The 18386-nt window shown below is 42.6% G+C and overlaps 1 protein-coding gene across 10 annotated transcripts in view; it reads left to right on the plus strand.

Annotated features, from left to right (window-relative positions):
* Positions 1-18386, plus strand: part of WWOX (WW domain containing oxidoreductase) — a 934161-nt gene that overhangs the window by 358951 nt on the left and 556824 nt on the right. Inside the window, exon 10 of one of the 10 annotated variants that reach the window (XR_011436925.1) lies at positions 16377-16870. The exons of 8 other annotated variants lie outside the window; for them this stretch is intronic. Coding sequence is in view for 1 of the 2 variants with exons in the window: in XM_023638674.2 (XP_023494442.1) it covers positions 11283-11303 (21 nt within the window). In the remaining variant the exon portion in view is untranslated. Of the gene's footprint in view, positions 1-11282; positions 16871-18386 lie in introns of those variants that run through there. One more of the 10 variants, XM_023638674.2, reaches the window with a different exon arrangement.

Genomic DNA, 18386 nt, shown 5'->3' on the forward strand with positions numbered 1-18386 from the left:
CTGCAGAACAGACCAGATCACCGGGAAGCAGGATACTTGAACCACATGGTTTGGACTCAAAGTGAGTTGTTATTATCTCATCAACTGTACATGGAAAACGAGCGAGGGAGAGGGGCTCATGTACGGAGGGCCTTTTCTCTGGCAGCCTGTTGGCTTCTTGGGGTTGATGTGCACAAGTCCCTCAGCTGTAGGGGAGGCAGATATGGACCAGGTGGCCCCTGTGTCTGGGAGCTGGTTGACAAATGACACACAGCTGGCCCCACAGGCAGCATTTGGCCCTTCTCCCCTTTTGAACAGAGGGGTCTTTCCTCATCATGCACATTTGGTGTCTGGGATTTCGAGTGAATTAGAAGCACAGCTAATAACATTTTCTAACAGAGTCTCCCTGATGAACTTCAGTTTCTGAAAGATTTCTAGTGTAAGAGATAGCAAGGTATAATCATGGGCTCTTCTGAGTGGCAGACCTGTGGTTTTTCTACTCCTTGAAAGTTGTCCTTCCATCCCTAGGCCTAACTCTAACTTATCTTCCAGATTTCAGCTTAAATGTTATTCTTCCAGAAAGCCTTTCGTGGTCTTGGAGGACTAAGTTTTGTGCTGCTCCTGAATGTTCCCTCGGAAGTTTCTAGATCCCCATCACTCTTAGCACGCTTGATCATCCTGTTTCTCTATGTGTCTGTCTTCTCCGTGAGCCCAATGAGGGTAGACGTGCATCAATCTTGTTAACAGTTAGACCCCAGGTAGTAAGTATAAGGCCAGGTACAAAATAGTAACCCTATAAATATTTGCCAAAATTAAAAGATGAATGCCAAGGGAGTTCTTAGAAAATGGATATAAGCCAGGGTTGTAATTCAAGTCATACTAGGAATATGAATATTAGAATCATTGGATCCCTGAGTTAACAAGAAATTCAGAACTATCTGGCTACTCTTTATCTGTAATGTGGTCGTCCTAGATGTATTAGCTGTGCAACCTTGGGCAGGAGGCTTCCCCTCTCTGAGTCTCCTCATATATCAAAAATGGAAAAACCCTGTCTTCCTGGGAACATTATGAAGATTAAGTCAACCAATCAGAACAAAGCAGCTTGCATAGTACCTGGCACAATATGTGTGCCCAAGATACACTGGCTGTTCTTTGTTATTATAAATCTTGCTTTTGTAAATCCTGGTGGCTCCTTGAAACAACCAACTGAAAACCATCAAGAGACTCATGGTGAAAGATGACCATTGTCATGTCCCTGGAAACTCAATTTTGATTTAGATGTCCACAGCATCTAATTTCTACCATTAAAAGTTTTTTTTTTTCTTTTAAATGATAGTTTTGGCATGATTGGACCCAAGGCTGGAAGAGGACACAGGCACATGGCAAGAAAAGCATCCTGGAATTTTAGACAGAAACACAGGTGAAATAGAGGGATGATGGCCCAGTGTGGAGGCCAGTTGTCTCTTCCCTTTAGTCTAAATAGTGACTCTTTCAAAACCATGTATTTTGGGAGAATGCCCTGCAATATTGCTTTATATTGTGACTATAGATGGATACGCCCCTAACTCCCGAGTTCATGTCAACGAGGAGAAATTGCAAAGCAGTTTATGTCTTATTCCCTCTCTCTTCCGGTGTTGTCTCTTCCCTGTGTTGAGACAGCATTGCGTGGAACTTCTCCTTGCACTGTGAACAGAGGCTGCAGATGGACAGGGTCTGCTTAGGGAGAAAACATCACTTGTTAATTCTACTTCCGCCATCAGAGTCTGAGTGATCGGTGATGGGGACCAAGTCTGGATTAGGTCTCCATGGCCCCGTCTTTCTGAGTCCGGGAGATGGATGATAGGTGTAATGACTCTCTGCTTTATCTTCTCTCCATCTCCTTACTGCAGCTCTAACTACTCACTTTTCATGTTTGGGATTTAATTGTAGGATTCCATTTCTCCAAAGAGAAGTCAGGAGAGGACTGCAGTGTGCAGAGAGCCTGCAGCTGGTTCATGCACACCCCACCCCCATTCTGCCTTGAAGCAGAGGGAAGGGGGACGTCTGTGGGTCCTCAGAAATGAGACTGCCTTTGTGTCTGATGCCGCAGACTTTTGAATCATTTTTGAAGAGGTCTACTTCAGCTGGTATCTTCTCGCTCTTGATGAATAAGGGAGGTTGAACTGACTTCTTCTCTGTGATCATTAAGTAGATGGTCTTAGTTACAATGCACCTTCCGAAATTCCCAGAGTACCGTTTCCTTTGGTAGCTGTGGCAGGGAAAGAACAGAATCAGACATGGGTCGGAGGGAGTCCGTCTCTACCACTTCCCGGAGTTGTGACCTTGAACAAGGAATTTAGGCTTTCTAGCACTCAGTTTGCTCAGTGTAAAGTGGGGATGAGTAATTGAGAGTGGGCAGGGAAGTCCTGCATGTAGTCTTACAAGCAAAGTGTGGAGCACAGCTCCTGGTGCAAAGTAAGCACTCACTAAGTGTTCGCTCTCAGTATTCTGGGTGTCTGCAATAACCACGAGGGCCTAATGAAGTTGTTTGGAAGTTTAGAGCTAGCGTTTGTGAAGTGCCTACCACTGTTCGCCTTATACAGTAGGCATTTATTAAATGCTGATTACTGTGATTATCCTGAAGTTTGAAATACATGCAGTATGACAGAAAACTGTATTAGACAACGTTTCGCCCCCATGGCATATACATACATTTGAAAATGTCATTGGGTATAATTTGGCACCATTCTCCTCACTTCTGCCCCTGTCTAAATTAAGTTTTTAGTGTAAATGTCATATCCTTCATGCAACTGTATGTTTTCACCGACAGTCGATTTCAGAGTCTGAGGTTCTCAGCCGAATGAGTTCATGAGGACTGAAACCTTTGATAATGAAGGTGATTGGTGCCGTGAGACAGAAGGTACCCCCAGTGGGCCCATATTCCTGACTGGTCTTGGGGGTTGTGACCTTTTGTCATTTGAGTAATTGGCTGCCCAGGTGATCCTTGAATGCGGCTTTGCCCATTAAGCCATGCTGGGACTCTGCTTCAGGCCTGCTCTGATTCTTTTTCTCCCTCTGCAATTTCCCACTGCCAGTACATATCCCAGTGCAGACACTGGCCACGAACGGTACTATCTGAGCCTTCCCCATTAGGTCTCAGCTTCAAATCAATGCAATTCCAGGCAGACCAATGCACTCCCAGGCGGGCATAGGGTTGTGCCTGCTTAGCCAGCTAAGGCGTGACCTCTGATGTAGATATCATGATGGCAATAGGAGAGGAGAATGATGACAGATCATGAAGAAGGAAAGGCGACTTGCCTCTAGCTTATGTGGATTATTTTTTCTCTCTTAATTTCCATGTCTTTGTAGTTGGAACAGACTTCTCAGGATAACAACAGAACCCTTGTACTGAGCGCTCACTATGTGCTGGCTGTAGGCCAAGTCTTTTAAATGTCAGTGTTAATACCCTCCCTTCCTTCCTTTCTTCCTTTCATTCATCCATCTTTCTATTTATCCATCTGTCATCCAACTTAATCCTTAATCCCCGAACACCCCAGTGATAGCTGATGTCCATTTTCCAGGTGGGTGGATGACGGTCTAAGAAGATGGAAGCTCTCTTACGTCATTCTGCTCCTCAGTGGTGGAGCTGGTTTTCTCACTGACTATAGATGCTGAGCCGTAACTGGCAGACCCACTGCCTTTCAACTCAACAAATTATAGTTGTTTCCATCCTCCTCGTTGTTGTATGATTACCTTTTCTCATGCGTCTTGCAATCTGACTGGTCATGCTGACATGGGGGCCGTGGCTAAACCATGTCACTTGTAATTGGAAACAAATCCACCTGATAAAATCCATATTCATACACAGGCAGAGACAGGGTGTTTAGTTATGCTGTCGCTGCTGTTGTTACATCTGTTGGGGACCAGAGTTAGAATTTGGGTCTCCATGGCTGTAGTTCCTATGGGGTAGGTAGGGATGGACAAAGTTTCCTTTGGAATGGCGAGGAGGCCGGGTTAGGGCAGCTGGTTTTGTACGGATTTGGAGAGGTGGGTGGGAGAGTTAGAATCGTTCACCCATGTGGATGGCACTCCCAAATGGAAAGCCACCAGCTTTGGCCTGCTCAGGTAGGTGTAGGAGGCGGGCGCGAGTTAGGGCCCCCTTTCCCGTTTCCACAGCCCTCGCCTAGTTTTCAGGAGCCTGCTGATAATCAGTAAATGAAATTGACCTTTCCCCCTATTCCTGCAAGCTGAAAGGTGAGGGTTGTGTTACAGGGAGAATCCTGAACACTGTCTTCTTGGCATGTGGAATTTCGAGCTGCACAGATGGGGGAAATTATTTTATTTGGGAGAACAAATTTAAGTTTGGCAGTTAGCTGAAAGAAAATTAAGTTTCTGATTGCAGGTCCAATTCTCTGGCCTTCTCAAGAAGATAGATTGTAATCTTTAATTAATCTATCACTCACACCAAAAAAAAAAAAAAAAAAAAAGAAGCTGGACCAGGGGTAGGGGCCGTTCGTATCACACTTATTTTGGATGGCTGGGTCTGTATTCAGAATCCCAGGTCCCAATAGCTATGCATTGCTTTATCTACTTTGGTTTCGTATTTTGATTTCCCCATGAGTCTTGCTCTGTGCAGGTTGAGGCCTGGTGCTTGCACTTTGGCCACAGGCTCCCTCATTGTAATGAAGATGAAATGACTATGAGGGTGACCTTTCGGTGCCTTTGTCTGGAGGCGCCCTCCTCTTTAACTGAACACCTTTCCAACACACGTGTTCTGAACTCTTGAACTGCTCATTCCCTTCCCTGAGCTTATTGCTCAAGCTGCAGTTTATCATTATATGCCTCCCAAGACTTTGTATTTCCTACGTTTGACATCGAGATAGAATTTTTCATAACCCTTTACTAGTCATAAATTTGATTGTTAAGGGACCAGGTTAATCTTATTTCTAATACCAGCATCTGATTTTGAAACCCTGATTTAGGAGCATTTTTCTTTCTGTTCCCTTCCGAAAACACAGGGTAGAAAAGTATAAAATATGTCACCTGATATTGGAGGATTGTTTATTTCTGTTCATTTTGTCCTGAATAGTACCTAAGAGATGCATTTGGAAACTTATCTTGTTCATATGTTTCTTCTGTTGCAATTTCCTCCATTACCTGAAATAGTCACTTTGGACAGCAAGCAAAGCAATGTGCTTTCATGGCTGGAGGGTGAATGGTAAAGGAGTTTCTTGGTAAGGAAGCAATTTGGGGACCATGGAAGCATCTGGAGACAGGAGTTACCATTTTGTGTTGCATAATATTTAAGGAACTTGTACCCCTAGTATCTCACGCCTGCCTCTCTCATAGCCATTTAACTCTGTTTTATTGAAATCCTTTTATTGTTTCTCCTCTAGCTTCTCAGTGTATGATACGCAGTAGGTGATCAATAAATATATGTCGACCTGAACTGTAGCATTTAGGTCACTAATTAGATTCACAGACAACATGACGATAGGTCTATGATGTGGGGACTCATTTCTGAGCCTGAGTGAGCCTTGTTCTACTCCTAAAAGATTTTTGTGAGGACTAATTGAAATAACTCACAAAAATACCCAGCACTCTGCCTCTCTGGTTGGCATGTAGAAGGCACTCTTATCACAGAACCTATTGTCGGAGTTCCAGAAAGAAAACATATGGCATTATTTAGGGGGAGAAGTTACAGTAGAATTTTTAGAGTGTATTTCTCTTCCAGTGAACAATTCTGCATTGATAAAAAGTGGGCACAGAATAAGTGCAAAATATTTAGTTAATTCTTGTTGACAGAAGTTGGACTTCAGGTCCAAAGACGTTATATTTTTGGGTGCATACAGATGCATTTTTAAAAATTTTTTAACTCTCTTCCATGTATGGGAAGATTTGCATATGCACTATCTATACAAATTGTACTTGCAGTGGCTCTCCAGGAAATGAAATTTCTGCGCCTCGCCAGAGCATGTTTCCCCACTAAGGGAGGCAGCTGGTAATTACTAACGCTAATGTCAGGGTGAGGTGCCATAGATAATCTAACACAGACAGCGACCCCCAGAGCATTTACATGCCATGCTGGAATATGTTCGTTTTCTTTATCTTTCTATTAATGCACCTCTATTGAGCAATTTACTCTCTCTTCAAAGATAGGATCAGATCCAATATAAATTTATAACACCGCACTTCGATTTAAATACAGACATTTCCGAGCCAGCCTTTATGGCCTAGCGGTTAAAGTTTGGTGTGCTCTGTGTTGGTGGCTCGGGTTTGATTCCCAGGTGCAGGACCACTCCACTTGTCTGTCAGTAGCCGTGCTGTGGCAGCAGCTCACATAGAAGAACCAGAAGGGTTTACAGCTATATACAACTATGTACTGGGGCTTTGGGAGAATAATGGAGGAAGATTGGCAACAGATGTTAGCTTGGGGATAATTTTTCCCTGCAAAAAAAAAAAAAAAGATTAAAAAAAAAAAGCAGGGGCTAGCCCAGTGGCATAGTGGTTAACTTTGTGTGCACTCTGCTTTGGTGGCCTGGGGTTCGCTGGTTCAGATCCCAGGCAGGGACCTACACACCACTTTTCAAGCCTTTCTGTGGCAGGCATCCCACATATAAAGTAGAGAAAGATGGGCACAGATGTTAGCTCAGGACCAATCTTTTTCAGCAAAAAAAAAAAAAAAAAAAGAAGAAGAAATACAGTTTAAATACAGGCATTTCCCAGTTCATAGTCTTTCTGGCTCACATTCAACACACAACACAGACACACACACACACACACACACACACACACACAAACTTGCTCCAAGCCACACACCAATCTCAGAAGTAGAATCAACAGTCCTTCTTTCTGTTTCCACCAACACAATTTCTCTGGCCTCTGATCTGTGGTCAGTGTCTGTCTGAAAGAGTGACATATTCATATATTTAGATATGGTTGACAAAAGCAAAACAGAACCTGGACAGGATTAATGTTGGGCAGCAAGAAACAACAGAAAAAAACAGTCACGAACCCAGGTGCTTTTTATATGTCAGTTATTAAGGGTCGTTATCTATTCTTTTAAGCACAATCTTGACTCTGAGCCTTGGTTCCAAACCTTACCAAAGGTTTGGTTCTCCCGCATGTGTAATGTGTGATAGTCAAACATGTTTGCTGATTACAAATCCATTAGTCCTTGTTCGTGGGCATACTTGGTATTCATGAAAACCACTGATTTGGGGTAAAAGAAGGAAAGAGCTAGCTTTGTTTTTGACATACAAATGACATGTCATTTGCCAATTGTTCATTAATGCTGACATTCACTACGGGTCTCTGACCGTGGAATGTGCCTACGTGCGCATCTGTGTGTAGTGGCTAGGACTCTGGGCTTCTGGTTCTGAGTCCCTGCCTGAGCCGTGAGCTTCTGTGAGTTCCTGGGAGCTCTTCCTGATTTTATGCGAGGGACATCTTTATGAGAATTATGTCCCCTACTATTACACAGTTGATCATCATCAGCTGAGTTGGGGAGGAATGAGTAGATATAATTAATTTAGAGTTTTGAAAGGCCTTTGAAAATACTCAGAGAACTTAACATATTTTGAGAACTTCAATTTCAGTGTGAAAAGCAGTTTACAAAATTGCATGTACTGTGTGAATCTACTTTTGTTACAAATACGCACAGGAGTACACACATAGAAGAAGGCTCTGAAAGAAACACACAGAGTTATCTACAGTGTTTCTGGCTGGCTGGGTGTGCTTTAGTTGTTCAAGGTTAAGTTACTGAACTTTGTCAAACAGCCGTGGATTCAAATTCTGTCTCCATCGCTAGTTGGCTGGGAGCTGTGACACTGGGTAAGCAATTTAGTGTTGGTCCACTTCCAGGTCCTTATCTGTAAAGTGACAATTGTAATAGTACCCGCCTCCCAGGGTTATATGCCAATGGATTAGGCACAGATCTAGGAATTCAGAAAATGTTCTAGTAAGTGTTACTTATTACCATTTCTGCTTTTTCCTTCTCCTTTTCTGATTTTTCTCCTTTCATGAACGTGTGTTGCTTTTGTAATATGAAAACTAAGAAGTAGTTAAAGTTTTTTGTTTTGTTTTTAAGAATCAGCTGAGGACTGGTGGAACTATTTTCATGCATTTGCATCTTGCTTGGAGCCTGTTACCAAAGGGCTTCTCTCACAGAGGCTAGAAAAAGTGTGAACCAGGCAGATCCCAGCTATCCACCTGGGTGTAATCTTCAGGATTTTTCTAAAGTAGTGCTTCCTAGAGAAATCTCCCAAATTTCCTTTGGCCCCAAACATTTCAGGATGTGAAATGTAAGCTAAGAGAAACCATCCATGAGTGCGTCTTAGGCCCTCCATAAATGATATTGGCTGGATGGCTGTAGACAGTGACCCCCTGGTGCCTGTTTCCTGCATGTGGATACTTGGGTAAGGACGGAGCTCGCAGCTTCATATGAGGTGATGGACTCTGTGTTCTTCAAGCTGGAAAACATTAAATATCAAGCCATCTGAAAATTAGGACAGTGATGAGGGGCGGTCTGAAGAAAGCAGGAGTGGACGTGTGGGAACTTACAGTAAGCTATTTCCTTGGTTGGGCCTTGGATTTGATCCCAGGTTTCCTTATGGCTAAGGCCGGAAGCAAACCACTTTTCTTGCTCTTCTCAGGGAACGACAACTATGTAACACAAGCCAGTCTGTAGAGGTGAACGTCCTCCCTGGAATTGAACTTCAGCAGGTGCCTGCTTCACAGGTCCACACATGAGGCCTTGAATAATCCAGTGAGCAAAGCTGTGCTCAACTGTGATTTTATAAAAGACACAGAAATGCATTTCGAATAGACCATTCTTATATCAGCCCCATGAACTGGCATAACCCTGACTCGTAATTCAGTGAAGGCATTTCTGCAACAGGCGAAGATAATAAGCTCCAAGTGCTTTCATTTTCTGCCTTTCTTTCTTAATGCAGGGAAAATTGAGATGGGACTCTCAGTTAAAATCCAGATGAGGGGCCTGGGAGTCGTCACCATCTGACCTCTGAGGACATTAGGCCAATCTCTTTCTGTAGCCAGGACCAATAGTGAAATGATAGGAGGGTAGTAGAAGCAAAATAGCAAACATTTTTTCCTTCCTGGATTAAAAGTGTGTGTGTGTGCTGCGTATGTGTAGAATGGGGGTGAGGATGGGGAAGGGATGGAATTTCAACATAGTGCAGTTTTTTTATTTCTCACTCACATTCTATGCCAGATATGAGTTAGTAGGGTCCCTGCACACGTGGCGACTCAGGGTCCCAGGGTGATGTTGTCTCCATTGTCTCATAGCTGCACCATCTGGCACACATGGCCTTCTTGTTCACCACTGGAGATGGTCACAACAGCAGCTGTATACTTTGGTTTGGAATGCCACCTGTCACTTCCACTCAACAGCCTATTGGTCAGAACCAATCACATGACCTTGCAGAAGGTGGGAATGTATAATCTCCCCATGGGCCTGGAAGGAGAGGAAAATCAGACGCTTGTGCACACTCTAAGTCTTTACCAAAATGATGCCCCTTTTGCCTACAAAGAAAAGAACTAAGGGCCTATATTGTTGGTTGATACTATCTAACTTGGAAACAGAGCAAAAGATGAATTTTTGTACAAAACCCCATTATACAAGCCCCAGGGGGTTATTTATAATAAATTGAAGGAAATGCCACCATATGCAGGGAATAGTGAAATTAGGAAACATGCTTCAAAAGCATAAGTGAAAAACCACTTTAGAGTAACATCGAGATAAATTTATGAGTGATAGAATTACTGTGGGATGATTGTGATTATGTTCCTGATCTCTGGAAGTGGATTCGAGGAGGAAGAACATGTGCCCTTGCCAGGGGTTTCTTGGGGCCACAGATACACGCTAGGTCTAGTTGATGGGTGGGGGCCTGGCTCAACGTCCTTGGTCTCACACTTTGTAAGTTCCCGTTAAAGTAAAAGAAGCACTTGAATCTGAAGTCCACAGGCTTTCAGCAGAAGAATGAAAGTTAAAATATCTTAAAGACATTTTATAGGCATTTCAAGACAGTGTTATAGCCAATTTTATTGTCAAATGACAGCAATTGACATCTTGGATAGCAAAAATGTCACTGTTTCAGTTTGGGCTTGGTTCAACTGCATAAAACAGAAAACCCAAAACAGCATTGGCTGAAACACCAAAGAGTTTATTTTCTCACTTAAAAAAAGTCCATGGCTACAGCTAGTCCAGGGCTGACTTGATGGTTCCATTAAGTCATCAAAAACTCTTCCTATTTTTCTGTTCCATCATTCTCAGCCTTTTGGCTTCTATCCCAAAAGGTTTACCTCTTGATCCAAGATGGCTCCTGGAACTCTGTCCATTTATTTGAGTTCCAAGCCACAGAAAGCAGAAGGAGGAGGAGGCAGAAGGAGGGATGAGCCTTACAGCTGAGTCAGCTCCTTGTAAGCAGTTTCCCAGAGGTGCAGTTCAATACCTACTAACATCTTATTGGCCCAGACTCAGTCACATGGCTACATCTAGCTGCAGGGGAGGCTGGGAAATACAATTGTTTGGGTTTTTTTTTTACCTGAGGGCATTACTTCACTGTATCAGCCTCCTGATACTAAGGAAAAGGGGGAAATGAACATTTTCCACTCTTTCCTGCTATGCCTGTAATAAGAATCTGCTTGCTACTTGGGTTATGAGCTGCCACCCACATGGCTGCCCACTCCCCTTGAGAATGAACCTCTCCCACCCCTCTCACAAGAGATTCCAAGATATCTCTCTACAGATAGAAGTTAAAAGGAGGGGAAGTTTATCTTTGGTGCCTCTGTCCAGACTTTCTATACCTCTCTTCTGCTTTTTGGATTCCTCCCAGGGATCTAATGATGCCATTTTCAAGTCCTATGCCATAGTGCTTCCCAAGCTTGCCCTCCTGACAGTATCCTCTGCTCCCAACTTGCCATTCCTCCTCCTTTATTCAGTCTATTCCACTAATCTCAGATAAGAAGAAACCAGTCAAATGCAACCAAGTTAAATTAGGGTGCCCATTCCTCATATTACTCACATGGGCATTTTCCACTTAGAAAGTAAAGTGGGGGGTATTTTCAAACATCAGTGGGAAGGTGGAGTCATTTTAAGAAAGGGAGCTTTTGTCTATAAGTAACAGAAAAATCCATTAAAAGTAGCTTGAACAACAACAACAAAATATATTATCTCTTATCAAATGAAGCCTGAAAAAGAAGAGGAAGAGGAGGTCAAGCAGTTTCAGGTTTGGTTAATTCAAGGGCTCAAAAATATCTTAAAGCACCTGGTTAGCTCTGACTTTCTGCTCTTCTTTCCCCAGCACATTGGTTTATCTTCTTAGGCAAGCTCACCTCATGGTCACAAAATGGTTGCCAAAGATCTAGAAATCACTTGCATGTATCAATGACTAGAGGCGGAAAGAGAGAAGAATGTTCCTGTCTCAGCCACCCTTTAAAGACTGAAAAACGTCTTTGCAGAAGCCTCTGCCAATAGAACCCATCTCATGATGCATCGGCCGTCATGGCATCACATACCTGCCTGTCTCAGCAAGGGAAATGAGACTGCCACGACTGTCTCCCACAAGTCAAGAATTTTTCTTTGGGCCAGGAAGGGGCCTAAAATTGTGCTAGCAAGGGTGAAGGAAGGAACGATGAGCAGGCAAGCCAACAGCCTCTGCCATGGCGTCCTCCATGCCATGGGATCTACACTGGCCATCAACTCCCTATGTATGAGAACGATCCTCCTTTCTTTTTTTTTTTTGAGGAAGATTAGCCCTGAGCTGACGTCTACCACCAATCGTCCTCTTTTTGCTGAGGAAGGCTGGCCCTGAGCTAACATCCGTGCCCCTCTTCCTCTACTTTATATGTGGGACGCCTACCACAGCATGGCTTGCCAAGCGGTGCCATGTCCCCACCCGAGATCTGAACTGGCGAAACCTGGGCCGCTAAAGCAGAATGTGCGTACTTAACCACCGTGCCACCAGGCTGGCCACTGATCCTCCGTTCTAAAATCAACTCTAGGAGTCACTGCTTACTCATTGGAACTTCCACCGGGCACCTTCAACAGAGGTCTAGACCTCACACAGAAATTATTCAACAGCTGCCAAATTCTGTGCTAAGTTCTGTATTGAATGTACTGAATCCAGAAAGACCTGGAATAGAAAAATCTGGATTGAGGGCCGGTTCCAATATTAAATCCTGGGTGATAATGGAGGCTTCAAGCCTAGAAGGCTGGACCTTTCCTTTTGTGCTCCTTGGGTTGTGGCAAGAACATCCATCCTTGAAACAGGAACCTGTCAGATTCCTTGGATATACTGACAATACATTGATGAGAATTGAATGCCCATAAATTGCATAGCCCCCAGGGCCTGGTCTTTCTGCTTATGATTCAGAAAACATGTTTATTTGTATCAAGGACAGTTGATACTTTCATCATCAATAAACTAACGTTTCAGCAGCCGGCCATAAATTTCTTGTCAGAGAAGAGATGATCATTAAAACACTGTAATGAAAGATAATCTCTGTCTAGACTTACATTCCTGAGTTTCAAAGCCTCCAGTAGGGGTGCTTGGAGGTTACTGCAATAAGAAAAGCCTCACCAGGCCGAAACCAATGTTTCCTCCTTTCAAGATATCCCTGAGTTCATTGACTTGCATATTTTGACCAAGATCTAGCACAAGCTCTTTTCAATGAATAAAAAATTTAATTTTGAGAGCAAACGTTTTGGTAAGAAAACAGAGAACTTATACTAGTATTCTCTCTGATTATAATTGTTAAACAGTAGACATTTTTCAATAAGTGCTAACATTTATTATATTAATTATTAATAATAAAATCTGACTCAGTAATAGTATAATCATCGTTATGACTTATTGAGAGCATGGTGCTGAGCACTTTGCATTCCTTGTCTTATTTCATCTTCCCAACAGCCTTATCCATTTTATTAAGTAAATGGTTCCTCATTTGCTGATGAGGAAACCGTACCTACTGAATTAAGTGACTGCCGAAGTCACAGAACTGTTAAATGTCAGAGCTGTAATTGAAACAGGACTGTGTGGCATCAGGGCTATTTTCTAAGTCACTACAATGCACAATGGGTTCAAATGAGATTGTTAAAAATGTGATTATTTCTAAAATAAGACAACAAGCTAAATGGGATTTAAGTTTCCATTCACTCTTGAAGGATTCCCTTTCTAAGCAGATACCCACGAATCATCAGTGTCTTCAGATTCCCCGAGAAGGCTGACTCTCAGCTCCCCAGGACTGTACAGGGTGGTTTGATTAGGGGGTGACTTCCTTCCCGTTGTCAGCATTCAGGCTGGGGATGGGGGGTGGTTTACAAAGGTCAGAGGTTTCGTAGAGGGAGAGCTGTTCGGACTAAGTGACAGTCCAGTTCCCAGCTCAGACATCTGTGTGGGTTCCAAGCTCTGCTTCAGAGGAGGCAGTTACCTGCATGACCGTCGTGGCCTTCTGCTTGTGGAATGTCTGCAAGTTGTTTCTTTTAACTCAAGCAAGTTCATCAGTCTCATTTCCCCCAGATATAGTGAGGGAGGAGAGAACCCAGTGATGCCCAGTAGTTATGGTTGGCTATCAAACAATTATTGAGTCCCCGCTCTGGGACAGGCTGTGTATTAGTGTGCTAGAACTGCCACAACAGAATACCACAGACTGGGTGGCTTAAACAACAGGAATTTATTTCTATTTATTGTCACAGTTTTGGAGGCTGGGAGTCCAAGATCAAGTTGGTGGCAGAGTTGGTTTCTCCTGAGGCCTCTCTCCTTAGCTTGCAGATGGTCACCTTCTGACTGTGTCCTCACACAGTCATCCCTCATTTATTGGGCATATCCCGGGTGTGCCCACTTCTTATAAAGATACCAGTCATACTGGATTAGGGCCCACCCTTATCACTTCATTTAACCTTAAGTATCTCTTTAAAGGTCCTATGACCACATAAAGTCACACTAGGGGCTAAAGCTTCAAAGTATGAATTTGGGAGGGACCTAATTTAATCCATAACGTGCTCCATGCTGGGCATGAGGGATTTTATGGTGGGAAGGAAGAAACAGTTCCTAGTCTGTCAGTTTTCAAGGAAGACAGTCTTTTCAAAAAAATCGTGTAATTAATCGCAAGATGGTTAATGCTATGACAAAGAATGTAAGGTACTAGTACCGCTTAGAACAGGCGACTGACCTTGTCTATGGGCTGGAGAAGGCTTCCCTGAGGAGGTGAGGTTGGAATTGAGGCATGAAGGGGAGAAGGAGCAGGTGAGGCAGGAGTAGGGCTTAGGACCAGCAAACGGTAGGTGTGATCAGGAATTTAAGACATGGTCCTGTATACAGCAAGTCCCCAAAACTGAAAGGGAGCCTGCAGGGCACATGCCTAGAAAACAAGGGCAAAAGATTTTTCAAAACAGTTCTGGATCCATAGTTGCATCACTGTGTAATCATATCTAATGCTGTGGGATTGCAATGAATTTGCTCAAGAAAAGATGGTTTGTGATTCCATTGTTTATATTTTGTTTGTTGCAGTAAAAAATTCTCAAAACTTCTGGATCCCTAAGACTCAACTAGGAACTTATTTTAAAAATATCGGTTCCTGGACCCCACTCCCCAGACACTGTGATTTGATACATCTAGTATGAGGCTCAGGAATCTGTGTGTTAAACAAGCACTCCTGGTTCTTCTGGTGCACTTGGTCCACAGAGACACTTTCAGAAAGCCCCGTCTAAAGAGACAAGCTGCTGACTTGTTACCTAGAAAAGCCTAGAAGAATTGGACATAACAGTACTTGCAAAGAACTATGAGACCTGTTGGAATGTCTGCTAAATTCAACTCATGGGGATGGAGTGAGACTAATATTTATTGAGGCTTTCATTGGAGTAAGGGCTTTGTGTGTGTCAGCTCTTTCAGTTTATTAAAACAATCCTACTTGGGGTGGAGTGGGGAGGCACTATGAGTAGCCCCATTTTACAGATGAGCAAAGTGAGGGACAAAGAGGCTGGATGCATTCCTAAGGTCACATAGCTCATAAGTGACAAAGGAGGCACCCAACAGGAGGTTTAAACAACCCTGCAGTACATGTGTTTCTGAGGTATAGTAGCCAGCACTTGTACAGCGCCTACTGATCACTGAGCCTGAATCAGTGCTGTGTACGCTTCGACTTCTCCTTCATTAGGTGATCCAGAAAGTCTTGGATTGTGGACCTGATTTGAACCAAGAAGGTGCTGTTGCTTCTCTTCAAAACCCTGGTAATAGCTCTTGGACCTCATCCATTCCTTTCACTTGTCATGTCTTTTCTTAGTCTTCATTGCTAAAAAATCCAGATGCCTTGGAGAAATAAAATACAGACAACTCAGGACAGAATCAGAATTTTCTAAATGATGAACTTTTCAACATAGTTTGTATCTCAATCCAAAGGCTTTCTATCCCTAAATTTTAAAAACAATGATAAAACAGTTTATTTAAAAAATTCCCCTGCAAACTCCTTGAGAGCACATCACCGCCTTAGTGGATGGATCATATTTTTAACTTTTCACTTCCCATCAACTGAAACATAATCTCTCAAGGAATTGATGGGCCAGTTGACTCTAAATGAGTTTGCCTTTCACGCAGCGCTGTTCCGTCCGCTTGCCACAGAAATGATTCCAGGTCATTCCAATTTATTTAATTAATTTCAGAGATGAAATTATTTTGCCCAATAACTAGAATACTAATGGGACTTATTGTAATGGTTCAGTTCAGGTTTGTTGGTTCGAAAATAAACGCCTTCATTTCAATATTTGCCTTTTGGCTGCAGCCCGTTAACCCGTCGCACACTGTAACCTCATTAACATCACGGCTTAATTGTAAGTTAATGTGCACCTAGGTTTTGTAAGGCAGATTTCTCTCGTAACTGCCAAGTTTTGCCCCTCAAATATACCCCAGAATTAGTGTTTCCAACAGATGGATGGGTTGGAGTGACATAACTCAGAGTTTTAAATGTAATAGCTTTATCAGTGCCTTGATAATACAAATTTGAACCGATTTTTAGAAGTTCGAATAAAGTGAGGAAAACAAATCTTAGCCAGCTAGAGCGTAATTGTGGCATTGAGATTTGTGGAGGTGTACTACATCTGTAATTGGGAGAGGTTGCCGGTAGTAAGCGGGGGACAATGGCACCGCTACAGAATCGGAGGCAGAATTAAAATCTGCATGTTAATAGCTTTCCTGCCAGTCACGAATAGATTCATTCTTCACATCTTGGATATATAAAGCTTATTTCAAAATAAATTCTGGGGAACGTTCAACCTGATTGAATCTGCTGTAAGCTCTGTTAATATATTTGTTCGAGTCACTTGCACTCAAAAGCTTTTTAGACAGAATATCACTTTTTTATATTATTCATGGTAATGTAATTCCCCCCTTTAATCTCTTCAGGGTTTCCCATTAAGTCATGATACGCGGTTCAGAGAAAGTTGGATCGACCATTAATCACACTATCTGGACTTCTGTGTGTCTACTTTTTGTCCATCTCTTAAATCAGCCACTTGGCAGCAGCAAGACACGGGGCTACTCCAGACCATTTGATCGAAGAGCTCTTGTTAGGAGATTACACGACTAATCTGCGAGCGAGCTAATGGAAATCATTCAGGAAATAAAACTGAACAACATTAGCAAAATCACTACATATTATAGGAATCAAGTACATTCTAAATGACTTAATCCCGCAGTTTGGATATCAAGCCTGGAGCTAAAACGAACCTCTTAAATGGCCTGAGTTACCCAAATGCCTATGACTTCTATATGTATTAGCTATGTCAGGCAGGACGCCCATCAGAGATGCGGACTCTTCAAAGCATTTTTCATTTGACTAAGCAAAGTAAACAAAGGCATAGTGGATTGAAGGGAAAAAAAGGAAAAGAAAAATCGAAGGAAGAACTAAAATATTTTTTCCCCACAGTCAAAGGAAATGCCTATGTTGAAAATACCTGATCCATGGTACATGTTCAATAAATATTTGTGTTTGAATTGAGTTACTTGATATAGATCTAAGTTTTATTTCAAAAATAGTGGTTGTGAGTCTTTCAAAGTTCTTTGGCTTTCTCTTCTTCCCTAAACCTTAGTTAACAATTCATTAATATTGTCATTAAAATGCTCTTATTTGATCATTCCATTTATAGTCTAAGGGTGACAAAGCAGATCCAAGGATTTGAGGGTGATAGAAATAATTTTCAGTCTAGAACAGGGTCTGCAGACTTTGTCCATAAAGGGCCAGATAGTAAATATTTTTGACTTTGTAGCCCCTAGGATATCCATCACAACTGCTGAACTTGATGTATAGTGCAGACAGCCGATAATATGTAAACAGATGGGAATAGCTGTGTGTCAATAAAACTTTATTTACAAAAACAGGTGGTGGGCTGGATTTGGCCTGTGGGTTGTAGTTTTCTGGGCCGTGGAGCACATGTTTGTCTGCAAGACATAATTTCAAAAATCATTTTTCTGTTTGATTTTCATGGTTTAAAAACATGCCATTTTCAACTGTGGATGAGTACCCATCTTTTGAATTTTGGTTTCTTCCTGACATAATTCCAAGTCCTTGCTTCGGGATTTCTTGTTAGCCCTGACACTTCTTGTCAAGTATGCTCCTCTTTGGCTCTGTTGGGAATGGCAGCAGAGCTGGAATGGCTGGATGTGAAGGCAGGAGCCAGCTTGGAGATGATACTTTCCATACTTGGGCAACTTGGGAAAAAGTCAAGAGTTTGGAATGAGGATTTGGAACAAAAAGGCTGAGGGCTGACCTCATTTTTTTAGGATAAAGAGAGACGAAAGGAATACGGGAGATGATGTGCCTGCTCCCTTGGCTGGAGGTGCAGGTTTAATTGATGACTCTGTATAAGGGTGTGTTACGAAGTCTTTTGAGGACAAATGTTGCATAATTAGGATTCTGAATAATAGGCAATACATTTCATGATACAGATGTTAAGGAATCATGCTATTGGTTTTGGAAGAAACCTAAGGAAAACAGAGTCCTTTCAGTCTTTTTCCTGGGTGTTATTTAGATGGCTTGTCTTCTAAGCACCTGTGTATCAGTGTCTGAATTTTCTCAGCAGAAGAGGGCTAGTGGTCATTTAAACTCATATTAAGTTATATTTATTTGAAATGTTCACCCTAAAATTGACCCAGTACAGTAAGGAGCTGGGAGAATATCTCCCTGCCTTCTTGGAGACAGGGACACCCATCATACTATCGCAAGTGCTGGAATTCCAGGGAGGCAGGGCCAGGGCGGTCTGTTCCTGTCACTCTTTCAGAGGAAAGGAATACCTTAAACTAGATGAGTACCGCTGGTAGCTGTTTGCTCCTTGTGCCTCTGCTTCAAATGGTGAATACTGTAAGCACGAGATGGGCACTGACAGCCACCGCTCCTCAGATCTTGACAGGCTGAGA

The sequence above is a fragment of the Equus caballus genome, chromosome 3 (assembly GCF_041296265.1).
Source record: "Equus caballus isolate H_3958 breed thoroughbred chromosome 3, TB-T2T, whole genome shotgun sequence".
NCBI lineage: Eukaryota > Metazoa > Chordata > Mammalia > Perissodactyla > Equidae > Equus > Equus caballus.